A 24,366-nucleotide genomic window follows, 5' to 3' on the forward strand; every position below is an offset into this window, starting at 1 on the left:
GTGTATTAAGAACACAAAACAGTCGCAGGATGTCACTTCTGTTCGGTCCTTTATTCAATGGTGTCAATGTATTTCTTGATCACGAACTAATGTTTGTTAGAGCTGTAACGATCTTTTGTCAGAAAGACTTATCTTGATGTGTTTGAGTCATAATTTAAGTGTCCATGACTATTCTTCATCACTATTGGAATAAATGCAATGTATCATCTAAATAAGCTATGTACATTTTCATTATGTCATTTTGTTGAATCATATTGTACAGTTAGTAATGACCAAAGGCTCTAAGCCAAGTAATAGAGCCCTCTAATACTGTAGTTGGATATTAAACATAGTTCAGTGAAGTGTTTTGAGAACTTTTTTTTTTTCTAGAAATTGGTTGTCTAACGTTATTTTGTGTCTTTTGCACTCAGTAATCAGGCATCATGACAAACACCAGAGGCAAGAGGAGGGGGACCAGGTATATGTTTGCCAGGCCCTTCCGCAAGCATGGTGGGTTCACTTGAATCGTACTGTACTTTACATGCACAAACATATTGTTATAAAACTTTTTAGACCTGACATGGCTTTTCATTCTACAACAGGCCCAATCCCTCTGTCCACCTACATGCGCATCTACAAGAAGGGTGATATTGTGGACATCAAGGTAAGATTTATTAAATGAAAGATTTGTTACAGTAAAAAAAAAATTGTTGTCAAGAATAATTTATTTTAAATAAATACATTTTTATCCAGGGCACAGGAACCATTCAGAAGGGCATGCCTCATAAATGCTACCATGGCAAAACAGGACGTATTTATAATGTTACACAGCATGCTGTAGGCGTCATTGTCAACAAGCAAGTCAAGTAAGTACTGCTTTGAACATGACATGATCTATACTTTGATTAAAAAAATAAATTTTAAATGTTGTAATAATTAGGGTTGGGCCGATAGACAATGTTAAGCTGACATCGTGAAACCCTAAAGGGAATAAACAGCTAACGAGATGGGAGGATTAAAAAAAATATTTCAATACTTTTTCTCGCAATTATATCGTTGGGTAAGTATAGGCGACTGTATATAAATTGCGGGCATCAGGGAGCCGCTATTGAAACCGCTTTCGATTGCGCGCTCTCATTTTACTTTCACTTTTGAGATTCGTGATCACAAGGACTCTATACTATGGAGCGGCAGTAGGCTACTTACCACACATTTGACAAGATTAGATGTTTGTCATTGGTGCTCAGGATCTCCAAATCATTCGCCATCGTCCTATCAGACATTTCTCCTTACTCTGTGTATGTGGTAAGTGAACTTTCATGTACTGTAATGCAACAGGCTACCGCTAGCAAGCGGCTAAGCTTTTAGTGGCTCCGTATAACGCGTTATTTGTTTCACGCTTCGGGCACACCCCTAACCCCGCCCCCCGATGTCATCGTCCATCACGATGTTTCACTGCAGACATCATCCGATGCCAAATTGGTAGACATCGCCCAACCCTAGTAATCATGCAACTCACTCTAGTTGGTGATAGCTGTAGGTTATGTTACACCAGTCAAACAAGTACAGAAATCACTTGGTTAGTGTTTAGTTACAAAGTTAAGATCTGAATTAAAATCCTTGGAAGCACAAATGAAAAATACCTAATGTAAACTTTTCATTGTTTTTATTTTTAAAGAACAGTATTTATTAATAAATTAAAGGGGTCCTATTATGCTTTTTCAGCCTAACCTACCAGGTAAAAGAAATGTTCATACAGTTTTAAAATTTTTACATAAATTGAAGGTCACTTGACCACATCGATTTGAATTATCAATATAAATGTGTAATGCTGCCCCAGATTCACTTTGCCATAAGGGCCGTCCAGTACCCTAAGTGGTCATTAATGTGGGCGAGAGCAGTCATCCTTATGCACCCTGGACAGGCACATTAATGCCTTTGCCAGATTGTCAATATGGAAACATGCCACTCATGGATAAATCTTGTAAATGTACAACGATTCTTGTCTTTTAAGTGACCAATTATTGTTTTTACTTTTAGGGGCAAGATCCTGGCTAAGAGAATTAATGTGCGTATCGAGCATGTTAAGCACTCAATGAGCAGAGACAGCTTCCTGAAGCGCGTTAAGGAGAACGAGAAGAAGAAATTGGAGGCCAAGAAGCAGGGCACCTGGTTTGAGCTGAAACGCCAGGTAGAAGATCATTTAGTGTTTATTGGTTTCTGTCTTGGATGTTAAATGTCGACATGCATGCATTTCATTGTAATCCCTGATGTAAATTTCATGTTGGGATATGCCAAACAGTTATTTGAAGTAAAACAAAAAATAGACCATTATGATATTTAATTTACTCGATTGGTTAAAATGGCACTGTGTATAACACACTATTATAACACATCTGGCTGATGTTCTTTCCTTGTGGTCTTGATGTATCTTTATCTTGTTTTCAGCCTGCTGCTCCACGGCCAGCACACTTTGTCAGCACCAAGAACAACGAGCCTCAGCTCCTGGAGCCCATCCCTTACGAGTTCATGGCATAAATCTGCTGACCAAAATAAAGATCTTTGTACCGTATGCTGCTAGTTTGGAACTCTTTCTTTAACTGTTGTTCAAGTGTACTTATACTATGTGAATGAATTTGAGCTGTGTTTTTGAGATGATATAAATTGACAGTGACATGCTATAAGAGTACTATAAGAAACATGTCATAATACACAATTCTGTTGCTTCAGTCCATTTATGTGATAAAGCTATTATAGAACTGTAGGTGCATGTTTTTCATAAAGGACCATATTGTTAAGTTATTTCAGATTATAATTTCCAGATCACAGCTCAGTAGAGAATGTAAGCATTGTTCAAACATATCTAAACTTTTTACATAAATTTGCAGCTCACAATTCTGTGTTGCATATTTGATTGAAAAATGTAACCTAGATTTGTTACAAAATCATTTTTTCAACCTGTCCTGTCCATGGTACTTTTTTTCCTTCAGAAAGACTTCCATTTAAAAAATGGTGCTAGCCACTGCCTGTTTTGTTCAGGGATCCAATATTCCAATATTAGGAAGATGTCTTTACTTTGCCATGTATAGGAACAAGCTTTCCAATTTCTCTTGCTTTTAAGCAGTATGAATATGGTGCTTGCCAAGGTTTTGTACTGAGTGTTCATGTCAAACACTGAGTGACCAAATATTTGGCCAAAAGATCCCAGCTTTCATCGTAAAATGTAATTTTAAAATGTTGTCACGTGTATTACAGCAATCTCCAAGCATAATATAATTTTAGACTTTCTCAGAAGTTTTAAGCTGCTCTCTCATACAGCCTAAAATCTGTGAAGAACAGGAAAAAGAGTTTGTGGCTCTCTAGAAAATAGCAATGTACCTTTATAAAGCGTTGTAGCTAGCCTTATGTTGAATTTGCTCAATTTAGTAGAGCAGTCGGATCTTCATACTGTCATTTTACATCCATTCTGTTACAAAGAACTTGACTGATTATAGAAGGGGTTGCATTTCTTCCATTCCGTTCATAACCAGCTCCAGAGTTTGCCAAAATTTCCTGCTGTTAGCAGGTCTACATAACTGCTCTTACCTGTAGGTGCAGTTATGAAAACCTAGAAAGGTTGTTACAGTGTTCACGTAATCACAAATGAACACAGGTGGATTTAAAAAAGAAAAACATACCTTTATAAGTGTCATGATTCTAATCTCTCAAGGTGATTATACACCTTATGTTAATACAAAGAAAATGGTGTCTATTTCAGATTTCACTTAAAGAACAGTGGAATAAGAAAACGCTTTCTGAAGGAACTTCACAATATTTGCCTTACTAGATCACAAGATCATTTCTGAAATGATTGTTATGCTTAATTGTATGGTAGTTCACGTGAGCTGTCACTAGAGGGCAGCATTAGCCGTTGCCCTGACAGAATAAGCCTGAAAAGATCCTTGGGTTAGAGCGCTGAAAGACATAATTGAACATTTTAATTGCATATCTAATCTAATTATTAGACTTTTGTAGCATAGATCATGACTGTGTATTTTTGCTGGCATCAAAATGATCAGACAGATATGATTTTTTGTAATATGGAATTTTGTATTAGCATATTATTGGCGAAATTTCAGACAAATCTCAGTCACTGTGTTCTTGACGGTGAGGAAAACATGATGATTATGGCAGAAACTCTAAACTATATCCACGTTATTATATATGTTCATCCATATTGGCAATACTGGCATTACAATGAAGTGATAAAACATTCACAAAAAAGTAGCCTACTGCATTAATGACACAGTCCTGCATCTTGTCGGGAAAAAATCTGCTGATTTTGAAAAAAGGCGAAATATTACCTAATTTGCTAATGCTGGGTCCAAAAATCTTTAAAAAAAAAACTTTCCATCAAATACATTTTTTGAAGTTTTTTTTTAATTTCATATTTGTATCAAATTTAATGCACTTATCAACATAACAAGCAGTCAAACGTCTCAGTTTTAATGACAAAAAGATTTATTCAAAATGTATCATTCAATTTACAATCTGCGAAGTGGAAGTGGGAAAAGTGGAAATCAGGCGTTCAGTGGAAATCAATGTGTTAAGAATGATTGATACCTGTGAGAATCAATGGGAATTGAACAAATAGTTGTAACCTGGCTTAAAGGAAGATAGAAATCATGTCTTTATGGCAGTTTATCTGGTGATTAAGGCCTAATACAAGACTTCGTCACCTTACAGATGGTTGTCGAAAGCAAAAATGCTACGAAATCCCCATTATATTTTGTAAGAGTAAAACAGCCACTACTTTTGGAATCAGCACCCAAAATTAGTAGAAACAAGTATTGGATTTCATTCAGTAAATATGATGCAGGGCAGTGTTATTCAAAAATTACAATATAAAACAACAGGTTCACTAATATGAAAACGTCAAATAAGCTAGAAATTAAGGTATGTTCAAATTTTCTAAAGTGATGAGTCAAATTATAAGTAAATAACAAAACATGCTCACTCCTAAATATCAAAATTTGCAGATACATTGTCTGGTTTGTGGAGCATGTGCACTTGAATTGCTACTATTCTGGGCCTTTTGTGTGTGTGATGTTCTTTGTGTGATTTGGTGTAAGTGAGGACCACCTCTCTCTATCTTGACTTGTGCTGTGTAATCAGAGTGGCTGAATGCCTGACTGCATATCTGACAAATATGTTATCTCATCCCACCTCAGTACTTCACCCAATATTTGCTTCAATTAGGGTCAGTTCCTGAGATACGCCGCAGCTGTGTGATTCGTATGAGAAACAGCTGTAATTCCATGATGTTCTCACATGCACGTCCTTTACTGCATTTTTATTTTATGATATGTACACCACACTTCTGTGTTACAGTTGAAAAGCTTGATTTAGATTTAGCTGTATGGGGTAGAATCTGACCTTATTCCTTTTTTAGGCATGATCTATTCATTCTGTCCTCAGAGGACACACAGGTCTGGGAATTAGCCACAGTATTAGGATGGCACGCTGAGAGGTCATAGCATGACTGTGAGAATGTGTGAGGATGAGATAACCTCATTGTGTGCTGTGCCTATCCGTTGGCCCTGTTCCCACTGATATCGTGCCGCTGTTAGATATTTGTAAGGATTGGGATGAAGGTGATGAGGTCCCACAGAGGTCATAATCAATAGTATCAATCAACAAGTGACATGCTGCCCTGGAATTGACCACTAGATGTCGAAAGTACGAGAATGGCGGAGGAATTTTCATTAGTAATGAATTAACACTGACTATATGCCACTAAGACCGGATCTTTACATCAAACGTAGCTTGTTATTGTGCCTAACTTTAAGGGCCCTGTGATGAGGGGAGCCCATGTCTTTACACTGTTAATTTATATCCAATGAATTAAATCGAAAACACTACTGTAACATTTAAAATATCAGACAGAATTATATATAACATATCAAAGACAGGACAACATTATCACAATCTTTTATTTGGATTTAAATTATGCAATTAAATCCAAAGTTCTGTCATGAAACTCTAGATGGCGCAGGCCAATAGGGTCTAACTCAATATGACATAATGACATCATTAATCACATGGTGCAGCTGATTGGTTTCTTTTCATGTCAGCAGCCTAGTGCTTGCTGCAGTTGTAGCACGCTTCAGAAACCCTCCACCTCCCCCAGCTCCACCTGTATAGATCTGCTACGGGGTGATTTCATGTTTGTTATATATGGGGGTTATTTTATATATGTTATATGTGCAGCAGCAGTATTACTTACATGCTCACGGCAGCATGTCTGTGGATGTATTGGCAGTAGCAAGTCTTGATACTTGCTCTGCCGCAGCAGCAGCAGCATAGCAGATCCATTCCTCTAAGACCAAACACATTAACATTGCCATGTATATTACCACGCTTAACGCTTCGAGAGTTGTCATGACTGAACATAATTTATGTCAGTTTGTAAGCTTTAACATACAAAACTCATCTAACTTCAGAAAGTCTGATTCATTCTAGTGAATCATTTCATCCTAAACGGTTTTCTCTGTCATATGTACGGAATGCAGAGTAAAGCTATTTAATCGATTTGTTCAAATGGTCCTCTGTCTCATATGTAACATTGGATAGTCCAATTAATTCTAGTGAATCAGTTGAACTGTCCTCTATCTCATATGTAACGTTGGATAATCTGATTCAATGAATCAGTTCTTTCAGACGGTCCTCTCTCATAATGTTGGATAGTCATTCAGATTCATTCAGTTTCATTTCACTGAAAATGGTTTGTTCGAAAGGTTCTGTCTTTCATATGTATTTTTGGATAGTCAGATTCATTCTAATCCTTTGGTTCGTTAGAACGGTCCTCTCTCTCATATGCACTCGAATAGTCCGTTTCTTTCTAGTGAATTGGTTGGTTCAGATGGATCATATAAATAAACAGTGATTCATCGATTTGAGTCTAATATATAACTTTGTTTGTAAATTGGTGTTTTGTCGTATTTAGTTTAAATGTACCTGTTTCATACCCTACTGTTCATTCATTAATTGTTTCCTCACTGTGTTTGTGCCAGAAAATACTGCTCTGATCAAATTATAAATTATATGATAGTTATGTTTTTTATATATATATTAAATACCTTGAATACTTATCTACTTTTTTAGCTACTAGCGAAGCTTGACAAGCTACATATTAGCTTCCGCAACAATGCTGCAAGGCTCTGACTCATAGATTGAATTAAACAAAGTAAACAGAGGAGAGGTAAAGAGGAAAAAAGGGATAGAGCAAAGTGGGCTGAGGCAAGTCCTGAGGTCCTTAATCATACCTGTTTGACACTCAGAGATTTAGGCCATCAAGCAGCGCGGCAGCCGTATCGACTGCCCATGTTACACATTAACTTTCCTCTCTCAGCCAGGTAGACAAGCAAACACGACATACAGAGATAGTACAACTAGACATCATGTTGTCTTCTCCCACCACAGTCTCTAACTCTTTTTGAAATCCCCTAAAGTCTGTGAAATCAGGGAGACTGGCTCAATTGGTAGACTGAAGGCATGACTCTCTAATCACCATCAACACACCGTTTTGGCTGTGAGCTGGTGTTTGTCATTTTGCTTGTTGGCTTATCAGGGCAGATCATGGCCAGTGAGATACAGAGGCAGCTTTATTGATCAGTCCCAAACACGGGAGGATTGGGACACTGCAAGACCGGATGATGTGAAGGAAGAGGCACAACGATGATTATTGGGCAGGAATGTCTTCCGAACTTGATGTCAGATGGATAGAGTCTGGATGACTTTGATAGAGGATACACTTGAATTTCTAAGCTGTTCACTGTGGATTATTTATACGATTTTGGTTGTTTACCCTTGAATTCTTGTTGTTTACCCTGTGAATAATTAATAAACATAAGTTCTGGATCAGGTCATTCTAAACTGAAGAAAGAGAAAAACAATACCCCTTTGCCTCAGGATAAAGTGCAGCAAGCAGGAAATGAGAAATAGTTTACAGTATGCAACACTAGTTTTGAAATAAAACATGATCACCTTGGGACACATAGGAGCAATCTTGACTGTAGTAAATCACACATATCAGTGGGCTGTTCTTGGATGCTGATAAACCACAATTAGAGCAGTAATTTCCACGTGTGTGTGTGTGTGATGAATGGAGCCAGGCAGTCTTTTAAACACCCTAGACAGACACATTCATACACAGACTTGAATGGAGCCACTTGACAGTTTAATATGCATATAAATCTCTGTCAGACAATTCCAAAGACCTTCAGTCGTGATCACAAGTCTGTGAAGGTGAGCAGTTGCTTAGTGTTCATCAGGTGTTATACCACGTGTGAATCACCATGGGAAATAAACAGCAGACCTGATGCTGGTTCATTTAGTAAAAAATAACCAGATGGAAATAGGAGAAATATATTCTTACAATATAATATAGTATTCTATAATATTTACATAATACAGAAACATGATAAATAGAACATTTATGAAAATAAAACACATATATTGAAACCATATCTAAAAGTAAAAAAATAACAAAAAAAACAATACAAACTATAAAAGAAATGTTAATTTGGTATATTTTCTATTATTTATTTATTTGCATTTAGATGTGTTTTCTATACACCCCCGACAATTTATTTTATATTTTTAATGTATTCTTGTTTGTTTCATTTCAAATTGATGGTTCTGATGACAGCAATAATAAAAACATAACCATTGAGGTCCTGACATGTCACGCGTTTGTCATGTGACCATACAGGTAGCTCTATTCAAATCAGGAACAAGCCATGTCGACTTGTGAGAGCGCGACACTACAATTAGTGAGTCAAAAGCATTGAATAATTCGTACTGTATCTTTCATTAATAATAATAATAATACATAATAAAAATAATATGCAAGCTAATAGGATACCTAATAATTTCACGCCTTTGTTTTTGTCGCAAAAATGGCAAATACTCAATTCTCAATGTACACAGTTGGTATGTTCCACTCACAATAAAACGAAGCTCAATGAAATTCTGGCGTTGTGGGCCGAACACCGACCTGCCACCATCTGACAGAAGCTGTTAATAATCGGCTAGAATGGGTGAAAGAATTCAACATCCGAATAAACATTTCATTTGTTCTTTCGCTGACTGTAAAGCGACGTTTTCAAAGCTGTGGAAGTTGGAAGCGCATTACTGCAGACACACGGGACTGGTGAGTGACCGCAATCAATAACTTAATCTTTTCTGGGTTTTAGATACTCATCTAGTGTTCATATTAGTACTTAGTGGGTCTTTTTTTTTTTTTAACAATTCATCAGAAGCCCTTTGTTTGTGGCGACTGCGAGAAGAGCTTTTGCACCCGTTACCAGCTCACCCGACATCAACTGAGCCACAGCGGGGAGAAACCCTACCTGTGAGTCCACTCACAAAAAAATCATTTGTTTACCTGAACTTGCTTATGATACATTTGAGTTGTTTTCGCTAATTTATCTATATAATTTATTTACTTATTGTACAACATATTTTAAATGTTTTGTGTGGCGAAAAATGAACTTTTTTTTGTTGTTGTTGTTGTTGTTGTTATGAGTGATCTGTATCGTCATCATTGAATCGTTTACGCAACCGATTCACTGATTCACATGTCGAACTATCACGCTCCCTCCTGGCAGAGCTAGTAAGCTGCCCTGACAGTATTTATGGGCATTATATGTTACCCAAAAGTCTGTCTCGGTAGGCAGCTCATGTTGTTGTTGTTGTTGTTGTTGTTGTTATGAGTGATCTGTATCGTCATCATTGAATCGTTTACGCAACCGATTCACATGTCGAACTATCACGCTCCCTCCTGGCAGAGCTAGTAAGCTGCCCTGACAGTATTTATGGGCATTATATGTTACCCAAAAGTCTGTCTCGGTAGGCAGCTCATTAGGTTGTCCGTGTCTAGGTAGGCAGCTCACTAGGTTTTTATACGTAGTCCCATATTACCCTTACTATGCCGCTTTTGTGCATATTTTTGCTGATCACCTGGTTTAAACTGGTCAAGGTGCTCAGTCACCGGGTGTTCAGGTGCGTTCTCCACGCCTGGCAGCTTGAGGAACCATGTGGCTCATGTTCACCACCAAAAAGAAAGCTGTTATGTGGTGAGTCCCTTAAATGATTTATTTTTTCATAGTTTTATTCGTTCTAATGTTTCCTGTTTAAATGTCTTGGCAATATTTTGTAGTGCAACCATGAAGGCTGTGGAAAGGAGTTCCGTAAGAAAAAGCAACTGAAGATTCACATCTGTGAGCACACAAAGGAGTTGCCCTTTGAGTAAGTGTTGCTTTAGGGTCTTTTTATGTGCTTTGTTTGGTGGCTTTTATATTATGACTGGTTATTCATGCTTTATTCTAACAGATGTGACTTTGAGGGATGCAATGACAAATTTGCTTCTTCTAAAGCTCTAAAACAACATTGGAAGATGCATGAAGGTATACATCAGGCAAAAACCTTTTCTCACTTCCAAACAATTGAGTTTAGGATTTTTAGATGCATAACTTTCCCTCCTAAATTTGAGGTTACCCATGTGGTGAGGAGTATTGTAACTTCAAAGGAAAAACTTGGTCAGAGTATCAGAAGCACAAAAAGACCGCACACAGAGGTACATGCTCAGTCATTTAGATAATTAATTTGAATGTAAGTTGCAAAATACCCCTGGGCTTAATCGTATATTGTTTACAGTAACCTTGCCATGTGATCAATGCAAGAAGATGTTCCAGAATGCCTGGTTTTTGGAGAAGCACAAACAGTCTGTTCACTCTGGGCAGCGGTGCATGTTTAAATGTGCTAGAGAAGGCTGTGAAAAGAGCTACACCACAAACTTCAACCTCCAGAACCACATTCTGGTCTTCCATGAAGGGAAGTGTGACTTTGCCTGCCCTTTTGCAGGCTGTGGTAAAGCCTTTGCTATGGAGGTTAGCTTTTTTTTATTATTTTTTTTTTTTTTAGGCGGAGTAATTTAAGTTCATAAAGGCACCCTCTTATTTCATGTTTTTAATTAACTAAAGGGGAATCCTTTTTTTTTTTTTTTTTTTTTTTTTCCCTTCTCTTCTCACAGGAAAGTCTGAAGAGGCATTTTGTGGTCCATAAGCCTCAGAAGACAAAACTACAGGTAAACTTGTGTGGCAGTTATGTTTAGTATGTGTGTTTCAATACATTATGTATTGGAAATGCTCATCTAAATCTTCTCTTACAGAAGCCAAAAATCAAGCAGCGCAAACGCAAGAAGACGCCATCCAAAACCAAGTTGTCAGATGCCACTAAATTATCCAAGCATCTACAAAATGTGTCCTTGAACAAGACTGCATCAAAGAAGCAATTGCCTTAAATTTTTTTTTTTTTTTTTTTAATGGGACAATCCCTTTTGTCCCATAGTTTCCTCAGTTTAAGTTTTGTTCAGTTTATCGACCTAACATTTGAGTTTAGATCACTTTACAAAATAAATGGTCACTTCTGCAACTTTTGTTTTGTGGTGAATAAAGTTCATGATGCTGGAAAAGGAACAGTCTATGTTGATAACTTTCAAAAGTCATTTTCTATTAAGCATGTGATCTATGAGCCAAACAAGAACTTGGTTGTAGTCAAGTGATTAAGGTTGGACTGGTTAGCATGACCTGGACCTTGATGTTAGATGCAGTTGTCAGAAATCTCTGAAACACTTTCAGTATTAAAAATAAATAAATCTTACTTAAAGTTTGAGTTAAAATGTTTCATAATAGTGTGATTATAAACACAAAAAGGCTGTGAAAGGGGACTGTTTTCTGCAAATGAAAAGGGATTTGCTCACAAGTGGGGTAATAGGATGCGATTTCAATTTTTCCTTTCTCTTTTGATTGTTACAAGCTCTTGGTGCATAAAGAAGATCTGTAAAGTTGCAAAGACTAAAGTCTCCAATCCAAAGAGATATTCTTTATAAAAGTTAAAGAGTCAGCCACGCCTACCTAAAATGGCTCATTCTAACACGCCCCCACATATCTACCTCACTATGTGGAAAGATTTGCATAACGCCGCCCAAATGTTCACGCAATGAAAGAAGGCGTAACTTTTATTCTCACTGTAGTATTGTTGTTGCCGCCGCCATGTCGTGAAGGCACTGTGTGCTTCGTTGTGAAAGCGAAACCACTTTATTTGGCTTTCCAAAAGAGGACGATATCTGCTTCGTCATGCCTGGAGCTGATCCGTGCTGGGGACTATAGAGGTTGTCAGGGACAATCGTCATCATGTGGAACAGAACTCAACTGCTCACTAGTGCACTTTGACAGCCTTTTTCTGCTCTAGACAAGTTAAAAGCTTTAAAAATTCACAAGGTGGTATTACCGGTGTATTTTATGCTGTAGAATAAAACATTAAAATATCCTGAGCTTGTGTGAACCACAGACCTTATTTCAGGCATTTAAAAAAAAAAAAATCCACCGACTTCAGGACAATGTAACCGGAAGTGCAAACTCAAAAATGCATCATCCCAGCAGCACTCTTGTTTCATGCTTTTAAGCTCTCTTAAAAATATATATTGAAATGATAAAACCTCTACAATTAAATTTTAGCAATATATATATTTCATAAAGATTAGTCTGTGTACACTGATGCATTTTTAAAGTTACTTTCTTTTTTTCCTGCCAGATGGTGTAGCAATGGCATTTACCAGTGTGAGCTAATGGGGACATGCTTAACCAGCCAAACCTTGAACTCTTGTGCAAAGATGGTAGCAAATGCTAAAATCCTCCCTGAGATATTGCTGCAAATCTTTTCAAAGATTTTCTAAAAGCATTTTAGGATGGCAAATATTTATCCCATATTTTTATCTCTAGAGAGATTGGAACTTATTATCATTAGACGTCTCTAAGATTACTGTAGCAAAAAGGCTGGATCAAATCTGAATATAAGTGGGATTAGAAATCATTTTTACACATCAACTGAGGCTTAACTCTTGTATCCTCACTGGGAAAGATTTATTAAACAGCTGTGCACATTCATCCATTCATACTTGCACACATACACTTTTGTTCAGTCTCTCTTTTACACAAACATTCACAAACATAGATCACATTTAGAGATAACGTATATAAAACCTCCGGTAGAGTGGACTGCTGATCGGCATGGTGAGGGGAGACCTTAAGGCTGCTCTCCAGAGGGGGGGTGGCCTCATGGGCGTGGCAGGTTTTCTAAGGCCTGGTTTATTCAGCATCAAGCAAAAGCATTCGATTTTCTGAGACTCTGGCTTTGACAGTATGGTGCCTCCGTGGCAGAGAGTGGAACACATGACCATTAGAACACAGATATGAGCGCTGTCTGAGGTGAGGCATGGTGTCCTGACAGGGTTAGATCAGGCTTCCTGGCCAGGACACGACAGTGAGCGCTACCCTGCTCCGCTGCTCCTTCAGCATGGGCACCAGGGCGGAATGACTCATGCCAGCCGTGGACAGACCGTTTACAGCCACTATCATGTCACCACACCTGAATGGAAAACAAAAACGTGTTTATGTGGAAGAGAATGTTTTTAATGAATCAGTCAAAAAACACAACAGTTGATTTAAATGAATCAGTAAAAAAAACTCACAGTTCACTCTCAGCTGTCAATTTGAATTGGTTAAGTGAATCACCAGCTCACTGAATTGGTTGGTTACTGAATTAAGATCTGACCAGATCGGCTGAATGCGAGGTTGCCGTTGATTGTAATAAAGGGGTGTGGGTTAACCGGACTAAATGATTGGAGAAGTCCGGCATAGTCAACAGAGACAAATAATTTCACAGGAAGACTGAATTATGACAATTTGATGAGAAATGATGAGGTCAAAAAATAAATAAATAAATAATTAAACATATGCATTGATAAATTGTTGACAATAAGATCAATAAGATGCATTTAGTAAATTTTCATTTCATGCTGTCTCTAAGATAAAGAATCAATAAAGTTATATTGTAATAAATGGTAGTTTATTAATAAAAAACATTCAATAATAAATAAAAAAATACTAATAAATTATAAAAATATTATGAATATTATAATGAAACAATAAATTATATTTATTCATTTATTAATCATTAATTTAAATAATAAATATATGGAATAAATAATAATTATAATTAAATAGGTTATAAATAATAGTAGTGTTTTTGTTTACTATATTTCCCCCCCAAAAAGAATATTTTATGAAACACTGACAGCCAGAGATGTAAGCTTGCTTTTTAACATTTTAATCAAGGTAATGCTGAAAGTGCTGTATCATCTAGCCGTGAAGCATTAGGTTATTGTTTATTGTTTGTTTTGTTGTGCTTGCTCACTTTAGACGGCCATCGTAGTAAGCGGGTGTTCCAAGGACGATAGTCTTGATAAAGAACGCCTGGTTGCTGTGGTTTTCCTCATAACCTCCAACAATGCTGAAACCCCAGCTGCCAGGGTGACTTCTGCGGAGGACGATCTCATGACTGCTATGCAGGTAGCTGTGAAAGAGAACCAAAAAGACAGAGAACGATGTGGAAAAACAAGTGACCATCATCAGGAAATAATTTTTTCCCCATCTGTTTTATCACACCAGAAGTCTTAAATTGTATTTCAGATTGCTTAGAAGCTAGGGGACAAAGAGAAATATAAATGCAGAAAATCAGGAAGACAAAAGGAGAAACACAGAAAAACAGATGCATGTTGGTAGGAGATGTATAGAAATGGAGGATTTGGCACAATGACAGGAAGGGAGAAGGAAACAGAAGGGTGCCAAAGCAAAGGGGACGGATGATGAAGGACAGAAGGGAGGGCAGAGTAAAAAAGGTGGGAGTGAGACTGGATTGAATGACCTGAGATTGGGCTGAAATGGGCTAGGAGCAAGTTATCGCCACATGTATGCGTCATCTGATAATCTGCAGCTGTTGATGTTTACATCATGACACAGCCATAATCCCCTCCTGGGTTAGCACTGCATAAAGCCGCTGATCCAAAACACATCATCAACACTACAGATATTTTCTGTGTCCAAGTCATCAAAATAGCTGCATTTTCCCCTTCAAAGCTGTTTCAACTAAAAATAGGTGAACCTGGAATTATGGTAGTCCTGTCCAGATTGCTTTGACTATTTTAGGGTTATTTGGATCAGTGCTCAGCAAGGTGAGAATGCTATTTTTAAGCCTCCCAGTGGAGTTCAAAGAGAGCCAATTGGACTCTTCCAAAAGTACATCTACTTTAATAGCCCTGTGTCTATGCCGGCAAATCAATGCCAAAAAGAACCGAGTGCACCAGTTATGTTTACGCGCACGGTAAATTGCTTCCGCGAGAGGATAACAGATCCACACGCGAGGAAACGGGAGCCTGCAAACTCGTTTTAAACACTCGCTCGCGCATCACATCACCTGTGCGCGCAATAGAAGCCCTCGCGAGCGAGGAAATGTCTCATCGCACGCGCGTGATCATCCCCCCTCATTCTCACGCTCTGTAGTTTTGGCACACTTTTATTTTTGCCAGTTGTGAGGCGGGACTTGCTGTTTTAACCCTTTCGCACGTGAGTTTAAAATATTCTAGCTGAGCCCCCAGCGTGAGTTTTTTTAGGCGACCATTATTTTAAAATGTATCGCCGTATTGTTTCCATGGCGACGCATCATGCTTGTCATGTGACACAATGCAGCCACAATAGATCTGTATGACACATGGATCGCTTTTATTTCGTTTTTCCTGTTTTATTCAAAATATTCACAAACATGCTCACTATATTATGAAATATCTGATATTCCGATTCTGAAATATGTGCAATTAAATCTATTTGGTAGTATAACACTTTTATATCGACCGTGTTAGTTGATCTATACCGGGTGATGGGCGCCGCCATGTTAGTTCGCACTGAATCCGAGCTGTGGGATTTACAACACGCAAATTCATCCTCTCCTCCCAAAACACGTTAAATTAGGTCTCCGGTAAACTGGGAGAAGAGCAGAGTAAACTTTATAGTTACCTACACAATCTGTATATGATATCAATAAAAACATGTCGTCAGATTATATTTGGTAGGATCATTATTTCCGTTTCCATAGACATCAGCGTGTATTTTACAAACTGTAAATGTATGGTTTTGCTAGTACTCATGTGTATTTAAATGTCTGAAACCTAAAATAACCATTATATGGTTGAAAACACTGAAAACTTTATATTTACCTACACAATCTGTATATGATATCAATAAAAACATGTCGTCAGATTATATTTGTAAGGATCATTATTGCCGTTTCCATAGACATCAGCGTGCATTTTACAAACTGTAAATGTATGGTTTTGCTAGTACTTATGTGTATTTAAACGTCTGAAACCTAAAATAAGTAGTATATGGTTGAAAACAATGAATACTTGTGATAATATGACAAGCGCTTAGCGCGTCCGATCTGGCTTGCGCCAGGCAAAGCGAAAGCGGACTTAAATTCAGCGGTTGATGACGTGAGGCACTGAAAGTTCTAATCACACCGGTGTGATCGTACGCTTCAGGGACCAGCCAAGACTGATCACACCGGTGTGATCGTACGCGTCAAAGGGTTAATTGTAATCTCAAACGCCATTGGTTACTTCCCCGTTTCCGGAAGTCAGCGGTGATTGGACGCCTGTGAAAAGGCGATCCATAAATCACATGTGACCTGAGACATGGCTTTATCAACAGACCAGATGCATGTAAATTCTCTCTTTTTTTTATTTTTATAAATATAACATCGCTGTTTTAATGAAAATTAATTGCATGCTGTCAATAGAATAGATCTTTAGCAGAAAGTTTATTAACATAAATTCTTCCGTTTACTAGTGATTACAATCTTGGGATGTTATGAAGATAAAATACGATAGGGTGACCATACGTGCCATTTTCCCAGGACGCGTCCTGGCCAGGATTTCTATATTGCTTTGATTCAAAGTACCTCGACAGCGTTTCGAAAACACAAGGAACCGATGTCATACACCGATCGGTCTGCACACGCAAACAAAGCCAAACCCTAGATATTTTAGGCAATATAGAAATCCTGGCCAGGATGCGTCCGGGAAAAATGGCACGTATGGTCACCCTAAAATACGACATAAACCCTTTTTATAGATTGTAATGACATGTTTCCACAGTTATTAGCATGGTAAATCTAGGAAATTATTAAAACAGCAAGTCCCGCCCCACGACTGCCAAAAATAAAAGTGTTCGGGCGACAAAAGCAAGCAGGTGAAAAAATACGGAGCGCGAGAATGAGGGGGATGATCACGCGCGTGCGATGAGACATTTCCTCGTTCCCTTGTATTGCGCGCACAGGTGATGTGATGCGCCGAGCGAGTGTTTAAAAAGAGCTCGCAGGCTCCCGTTTCCTCGCGTGTGGATCTGTTATCCTCTCGCGGAAGCAATTTACCGTGCGCGTAAACATAACTGGCGCACTCGTATGGAGTCAATATAATGCCACATATATATGCAAAATAATAAAGTTTTGCAAAAGAAAATAAAGTTTTGCAAACGAAAACGAAAGGTTTGCAAACGAAAATGAAAGTATTGAGAAAAAATAAATGTGCTTTTTGCAAACAAAAATAAAGAATTGCAAAATATAAATGAAACAGCACAAAAGCAATGATTTTGCAATACATATTTTCCATGGCCATATCTACTAATTTATTTGCAACGCTGCTTTTATTTTGCGTTTCAGTCAAGTTTGAGCTTGCTATTACATTATTCAATTATTATATTAACACTAGAACTGCCACGGGGTCATTTTACCCATGGCTGTTTTTCAAATGTAGGCTACATAATGTTTTCAATAAAGAATATCCAAGTCTCACAGTCATTGACTTTTACTAAAATTGTGTTATTTACAATCCCCTGTTGTTAAAAAAATTGTTTAGATAAAACCAGAATAAAAGCTGGGCATTTATACCTATAAGCGCCATCGAGTCAAATTTACGCATATAATTCCTTTATTGTCGCGCTGTCATTGAACAACGTGTTAGCTTACTGCAAACAGTCACACAACGCACGTTCAAATTAAGATGTTTTAGCCAACTCATAAATGTTCAGACTTTGGATTAATTATTCATTTTTGTTTTGCTAATTTTTTTTTTCGTTTATTGTTCTCTACTGTGTTGCTTACCTATTTATTCCTGAAAAAAAAAATCAGAATTATGATGTAATGAATAAAACAATTTTTATGATTACCCCAAGTTTATTGGTGTTGTTCTCTTATTCAAATTATAAATTATATAACTAAACAAATAAATAATTGATTAGGTGAAACTGTGCGATTGAATTTGTCGTTGTATCATACATCTTCATTTATATTTTGCAATTCTTTATTTTCGTTTGCAAAACTTTATTTTCGTTTGCAAAACTTTATTTTCGTTTGCAAAACTTTATTTTCTTTTGCAAAACTTTATTATTTTGCATATATATGTGGCATTATATTGACTCCATACACTCGGTTCTTTTTGCCATTGATTTGCCGTCATATGTGTCGCTTGTTTCATTCTTCAAACGATCTCCCACTTGAAGTTCTACTAAATCTGATTGATTGCACTCTTACCTAGGAAGTCCAAGCCACATGACCCATGATGGAGACCAGCATGCATCATAGTCGTTTTCGTGAGGAGGGAGAAGTTCTTCGTCCGGACCCGGTTCTTCAACTGTGTTGACCTCTAGTGCCCTCAGCTGGACAGAACAACATGCAGCGCTGGACTTCAGAGTGCCCACTGCTTCACTGTGGCTCAGGTAGGTCAAATCTTGACCATTAATACTCAACAGTACATCCCCTGAGCAAAAGAGAGACAGCCACACAGAGAGGACTGTAACACAGCTGAAGACCCATGGAGGTTTTGCTTCAGTGCACTTCATCATCACAGACACGAGTGTTTTCCTCAAAAACAACGTTCTGTTATTTTTTTTTTTGAACCAAACACATACAGAACAACCAGTGTAGTCTGATTCCCAAATGAATGACTCTAATTACCCATTCTTTTTAGTAAGCCAAGCACATGCAGCACAACCAGTGTAGTCTGATTAGTTGGTTCTTTATATTAAATCAAACACATACGGCACAACCAGTGTAGTCTGATTCCTGAATTAATTACTTTAATGAGTTGGTTCATTTTAGTGAATCAAACACAAACAGCTTACTAACTGAGACTTGAATAAGTGTCTCTAAAAAGACTGAAAAACCACTAAATACACCTTTTGTGAGAATTGTTTTAAATGTATTTATTTATTGTTAAACTTGACACATTATTTGGAGTGGAATCGCATTTCTTTTTCCTCTTTATTTAAAAGAAATAAATAAAAAAATTCCTACAATTCTTATCCCTAACAAAAACCAACATTATTTTTCCTCCGAATAACATGAACCAATGAATCATGCGTAATAAGGAATATGAACCAGGAATATGTATTAAGAAGGTAAACAGGTTTAACGTTGAAGTCATGCTGACAGTAACTCCATAAACTTGCTTAAACTTGGGTCAAGATTAATGCTAATTTAAGAAAAAGAATTGGGTTTAGGTAACTTACCACGTTTGATTCGTCCATCACGTGACAGGCAGCCATGGGGCTGAACGCTCGTTACAAAGATCGGCAACTCTCCGCTCTTGCTGCCCCGTCCCCCTGCTACAGTCATACCCAGAGATTCGTGAGGTTCCTTCTTCACAGTGATGTGTTTCTCCTTACAGGTAACACACTGGGAGAGATCCTACAAAATACAAGCATCAGAGCATCAAATCGAAATTTGTCTCAGATGTGGAGAAGGAAAAAGTGAAGCCCATTTCGAAATTGACACTGATCGGCTCTCAGTAGAGTGTTGTTCATCTTCCCAACGTGATCAGCTCTACTCTAACTTCGTAATTGATCTCATAATAGATTCAACCAGGAGTAATTAAGGTTGTGGTCTGAACTCATGGAAAAACTGGAAGCTACCCAGATGCTTTGGATATAGGGCTCCCTAATTATGTCTCCACGATGCTAAAATAGATTCTGCAACACACACAGACTTGCTCTCGCTCTTGGCCGCAGGCATTTGTACTCACTCTCTGGGTGGAAGACCTGGCAAGGTGCAGACTTGGGACAGGGCTTGGGGTCGCAGTGCAGGGAAGCGGCGGAATGTGTTCATGGCTCCAAATGTCCCTGGTCAAGGTGGAGCCTATGTGCACGGCCATAGTCTGCTTGCTGGACCGGCTAATCAGCAGATTAACTCTTTCTCCACTAGCCTAGAAGATGACAGTAGGCGGTCAGTATAAATACCTAATACTCTTATATTGAGTGCCGAGGTGGCTTTATATCCAGAAAAGACTGTCTGCCAGTGCTATTCTTAATAATGCTTTAGCTGCCCTTTCTCTGTGTGATCGGGACAGCCAGATGGGAGAAAGCAGCTCACGTAGACATAAAGATACTATCAATCACATTACCCTCTGAGCAGGGCAGCAGAGACAGTGTCCTAATGTCCCAAACAGGCACTGAGATTTGCACAGATGACAATAGATGTTTTATTACGAGAATATTTATTAGAGGAAACTAGATTTTTATTTACTGAAGAAAATGTGAGCGGTGTTGCCAGAGCAAAAGTCACCACCACGCTAGGGGTGGTTGCCAGGATGAACTATGTGGTTGCTAGGGTGTTGCTAGGTTGTTACTGACAGGTTTTCCAGGCTCTAGATATGGTTGAAGCCCTGTTTCAGAGTAAGTCTATGGATTGTTTTTATTCAATATTTAAGAATGCAGAATATAATGGTAATCATATGTTTTAGTGGCTAATTTTAGAGATTTTCATATTGTATTTTTTAAAACCAACACTGTGTTAACTGTGTTCATTTAATAAAGCTCAAATAAAATATAAATATTACATGAAAAACTTAAACTTACAAAAACTTAGAAATGTTGACTTGGCATGGCATCTAACTGAAATAAAAACTATTTCAGTTGAAGTATTAAAATTAAAACTGAAATTAAATAAAATTAGTTTTTTTTTATAGAAATATGAAAACAAAAACTAATTAAAATGACAAGAGCACATAACTAAAATTACAGTGAAACTGAAAATATAAAAATTAAGCTATTTTAAAATATTAATACATTATATAATAGTACATGAATAATACTAAAATAACCAAGATAATTAGATACTACTAAAATAAAATAACAAAGATGATTAAATTACCTTTGCCATCATCTATCGCTCACTTAATGTTTAACAACATGCTGAAATAAAATAACATAAATATTAGAAGAAAAATTAAACTTACAAAAACTTAAATGAAAAAGAGACATGCTGCCATGGCAGCTAAATTAAATAAGATACTTTTTATTTGAAGTACTAAAATTACTCAACTAAAATTGAACAAATCTAAAGCTAATAATAAAATAAAAATAATATAATAAAAAAATAATAAAAATGATGAGCAAATAATCAAATTATTAAACTTACAATGAAAACAAAAAATATAATAATTAAGCTAATTAAAAATATTATTAAATACTATAATACATAAATAATACTAAAATAACACTAAAATAAAATAACAAAGGTAATTAAATACCTTTGCTGTCATCTATTGCTCACTTAAAGTTAATGTTTAACAATACTAATGATTGAATAACACTTTACATTATAATGCTGTGATGCTTAAATTCACTTTTAGTTTTTTGTATTTTATTTTTCATTTATGTAGACAACAGAGTACAGATTTTTAATATCGGCCATTTATCAGTTAGCAGGTCTGCTAGTATCCATATCTTAACCTGAACTGCCCCACACACGTTTTCTCTCTACCTGTATAATCTGAGCTGCTTGCTCAGGCGTGCCGTGTCTCAGGTCATGCTCGTTGACGGCCAGCACTCTGTCGTTGCTGCAAAGTCGTCCGTCTTTAGCGGCTAACCCTCCCTCCAGCAAGTCCAGGATAAACACACCGGCTTCATCTGTACGGCGCACCAGCTTGATCCCCAGCTGCTCTGATGATTCCTGCTTGTGCAGGGTGATGCGTATGCTGGCAGGGCTGCCCTTGGGTGTAGCAGTTGCCACAGGCGGCCTTGCAGAACAGCGGCGCTCTCTCAGAACCGTCAACTGCAAAGTGGCGCAGGGACGGGCCAGTGTAGAACGAGCAAAGTTATGGGGCATGTTACTGATGTCTACGTTGTTCACCTGCACAAAAATGTATGAAATGCAAAGATCAAACAATAAATGTTGTTTTGATTTGTAAAAATGTCAATAAAATGCCTGACATTATATTTACCTCGGGAAGTCTTTTGTTATATTATGCACTATTTTAGATTAACCTATTATTAATGTCTTAATTATTTAATGTACGCTACCGTTACTACACTTGGGATTGGTAAGGTTTTTAATGTTTTTGAAAGAAATGTTCATTATTCTCATTATAGAATTAAGACATATAGAATATTATAATTATTATAGAATTCTCATTATAGAATTAAGAAATTCTCACCAAGGCTGCATTTATTTTTTAATAAAAAAATACAGTACAAACAGTAATATTGTGAAACATTACATTTTTTATATATTTGAAAATGTATTTTATCAAAAGTGAATTTTCAGCATCCTTTATTCCAATCTTCAGTCTCCAGTCTTTGGTGCTCAAGAAACATTTCTTATTATCAGTGTTTAAAATGGTTGTGCTGCCTAATATTTTTGTGGTAACCATGATACTTTTTTTCAAGTTCTCTCTGATGAATAGAAAGTTCAAAAGAACAGCATTTATTTGAAATATAATTTTTTGTAACGTTATAATTAATTGATCAATTTAATGCTTAATAAAAGTATGAAGTTCTTTAAAACAAACCAAAAAAAAAAACATTGACTCCAAAATTTGAACAAATAGTGTATGTTAAATCTAATTCAGTCAAAAGAAAATGTTTATTTGGACTCATTAGAGACTATTTTCTCAAAAACAAGTTTATATGAGATCCACCATTACATTATATACCTCAACAGTTAAAAAAAAAAAAAAATCATTACAAAGAAGAGAATTGCCTTTTTCAGTCGATGCATAAAGCTTAAAATATTTCTGGCTCAAAACGACTTAAAATGATGGAGCAGATCACATATTTTGGTTAATGGCAGTTTGAAGAATGCTGTTCTGCATCTATTCATGCAGATAGTGATTCTGTAGCCACTATTCATTAGAGCTCTATAGAGATTGATTAAAGTATCAGGGCTGATCTGTAAATAGCAGTGAAAACAGCTTTTTTAATCGGACGGTTATTTTGGAACATAGCGACAATACCTGAAGTATTTGGTCACCGGCCAGCAGCCGTCCGTCTCGGGCTATAACACCATCACGGTACACCTCTTGTATTACCACATTTATCAGGGGGGTCTCGTTTCCACCGACTATACTTATGCCCAGCTCTATGTAGGGGTTTGCACGATGAACCTCAATAGTTGTGATTTCTCCCTCAGGTAGGGATGGAAGTTTCACACAACCTAAAGAACAAGAAGTATAGAACCCAAACAAAGATATCAAAGGTTTTTAAGAAACAAAGTGATTATATGGTTTAGTCTAGGACTGTGTAAAATAATCATACCTTCTTCAGCAGAAAGTGGCAGAGTTTCAACAAAGTCCCATCCCGAAGAGGCCGAACTGCCAGTGCGGAGAAGATGGATGCACGGGTTGCTGAGAGGACGCTTCACGCGTGGAGGAGCACACTCTAAACCATGGACACCTTTAAGGGACAGAAATACAGCTGAAAATATACATTTCACTCCATAAAACATGTAAGTCACCACAGAGCATTATGTTAGCTTAGCAACATGTGCTAATACAAATCTCTAATGGAATAAACTAAAAAAGTTTTGATAAAAACTGGTCCATGTAATTAAGATGGACTATTTCACCTAATGTTTGTGTATGCTATGTATATTTAGTTTATTAGAGTATTGTTTTAGCTTAGCAATATGTGCTAATGCAAATCTCTATTGGAATCAACTGTGAGTAACCAAGTTCAAGTTAGTGACCAGGTTGCTAATGTAAGGGGTTTCATTTCATGAAATTTATAGTTATGGTCAAGACATTGGTAAGGGACAAAAATATTGGGGAGATTTTTTTATTGGTATTTTTAATGGAATTTTAATTTCAAAGAATTAAAATATTAGAGGATTTCAAGGGACTAAGGGAATAAAGAAAAAGGAGGAAAAAATAAAAATAGTAAAAATAGTACTAAAATTTGAATATTTTGTAATGCATGTGAACTATTTGCAAATATTTTTATTTTAAAATATGCACACAATCACTCTTAATCGTATGCCTAATATGCCGAAAATGGCTCTATTAATGTTTTTGGTCTCATCATACTCAATTACAAATTACGTTATTGTTAGAAAACACTCTCTGTCTTGAGAATGTTCCAAATATGCCTCACCCCTCCTTTCTTTCCCTCTCCCTCTCAC

General features: G+C 37.0%; 3 protein-coding genes across 8 annotated transcripts in view; 2 read left to right on the forward strand and 1 right to left on the reverse strand.

The window, feature by feature from the left end:
• LOC107716411 (60S ribosomal protein L21-like) overlaps positions 1-2,551 on the forward strand; it is a 3,634-nt gene extending 1,083 nt beyond the window's left edge. Inside the window, exons 2-6 of the mRNA XM_016522852.1 lie at positions 410-489; positions 582-643; positions 733-845; positions 2,020-2,170; positions 2,428-2,551. Coding sequence (XP_016378338.1) covers positions 423-489; positions 582-643; positions 733-845; positions 2,020-2,170; positions 2,428-2,517 — 483 coding nt within the window. The 5' untranslated portion in view covers positions 410-422 and the 3' untranslated portion in view covers positions 2,518-2,551. The remainder of the gene's footprint in view (positions 1-409; positions 490-581; positions 644-732; positions 846-2,019; positions 2,171-2,427) is intronic.
• Positions 2,552-8,974: 6,423 nt separating this feature from the next.
• LOC107716386 (transcription factor IIIA-like) lies at positions 8,975-11,613 on the forward strand. Of its 3 annotated transcripts, none has more exons than XM_016522795.1 (9): positions 8,975-9,172; positions 9,282-9,373; positions 10,001-10,097; positions 10,181-10,269; positions 10,354-10,427; positions 10,514-10,597; positions 10,678-10,910; positions 11,054-11,107; positions 11,192-11,613. In XM_016522795.1, the coding sequence occupies exons 1-9, from the start codon at positions 9,056-9,058 to the stop codon at positions 11,321-11,323; spliced, it is 972 nt and encodes a 323-aa protein (XP_016378281.1). In that variant the 5' UTR covers positions 8,975-9,055; the 3' UTR covers positions 11,324-11,613. The 3 variants fall into 3 exon arrangements, with proteins under 3 accessions (XP_016378281.1, XP_016378282.1, XP_016378280.1); XM_016522796.1 differs by having other exon boundaries at positions 9,309-9,373; positions 11,192-11,612; XM_016522794.1 differs by having other exon boundaries at positions 9,279-9,373; positions 11,192-11,603.
• Positions 11,614-12,921: 1,308 nt separating this feature from the next.
• Positions 12,922-24,366, reverse strand: part of LOC107716412 (ligand of Numb protein X 2-like) — an 18,513-nt gene continuing 7,068 nt past the window's right edge. For 2 of the 4 annotated variants that reach the window (XM_016522853.1, XM_016522854.1), the window contains exons 4-11: positions 23,505-23,642; positions 23,204-23,403; positions 21,733-22,101; positions 19,994-20,173; positions 19,482-19,659; positions 18,505-18,730; positions 14,278-14,436; positions 12,922-13,449 (exon numbers count right to left, since the gene is read on the reverse strand). In XM_016522853.1, the coding sequence (XP_016378339.1) occupies positions 13,314-13,449; positions 14,278-14,436; positions 18,505-18,730; positions 19,482-19,659; positions 19,994-20,173; positions 21,733-22,101; positions 23,204-23,403; positions 23,505-23,642 (1,586 nt within the window). In that variant the 3' untranslated portion in view covers positions 12,922-13,313. Of the gene's footprint in view, positions 13,450-13,552; positions 13,695-14,277; positions 14,437-18,504; positions 18,731-19,481; positions 19,660-19,993; positions 20,174-21,732; positions 22,102-23,203; positions 23,404-23,504; positions 23,643-24,366 lie in introns of all 4 variants that reach the window. The other 2 variants (XR_001637209.1, XM_016522855.1) reach the window with 2 other exon arrangements.

This window comes from Sinocyclocheilus rhinocerous, unplaced genomic scaffold (genome assembly GCF_001515625.1).
Source record: "Sinocyclocheilus rhinocerous isolate Xijiao unplaced genomic scaffold, SAMN03320098_v1.1 scaffold360, whole genome shotgun sequence".
NCBI classification, from domain to species: domain Eukaryota; kingdom Metazoa; phylum Chordata; class Actinopteri; order Cypriniformes; family Cyprinidae; genus Sinocyclocheilus; species Sinocyclocheilus rhinocerous.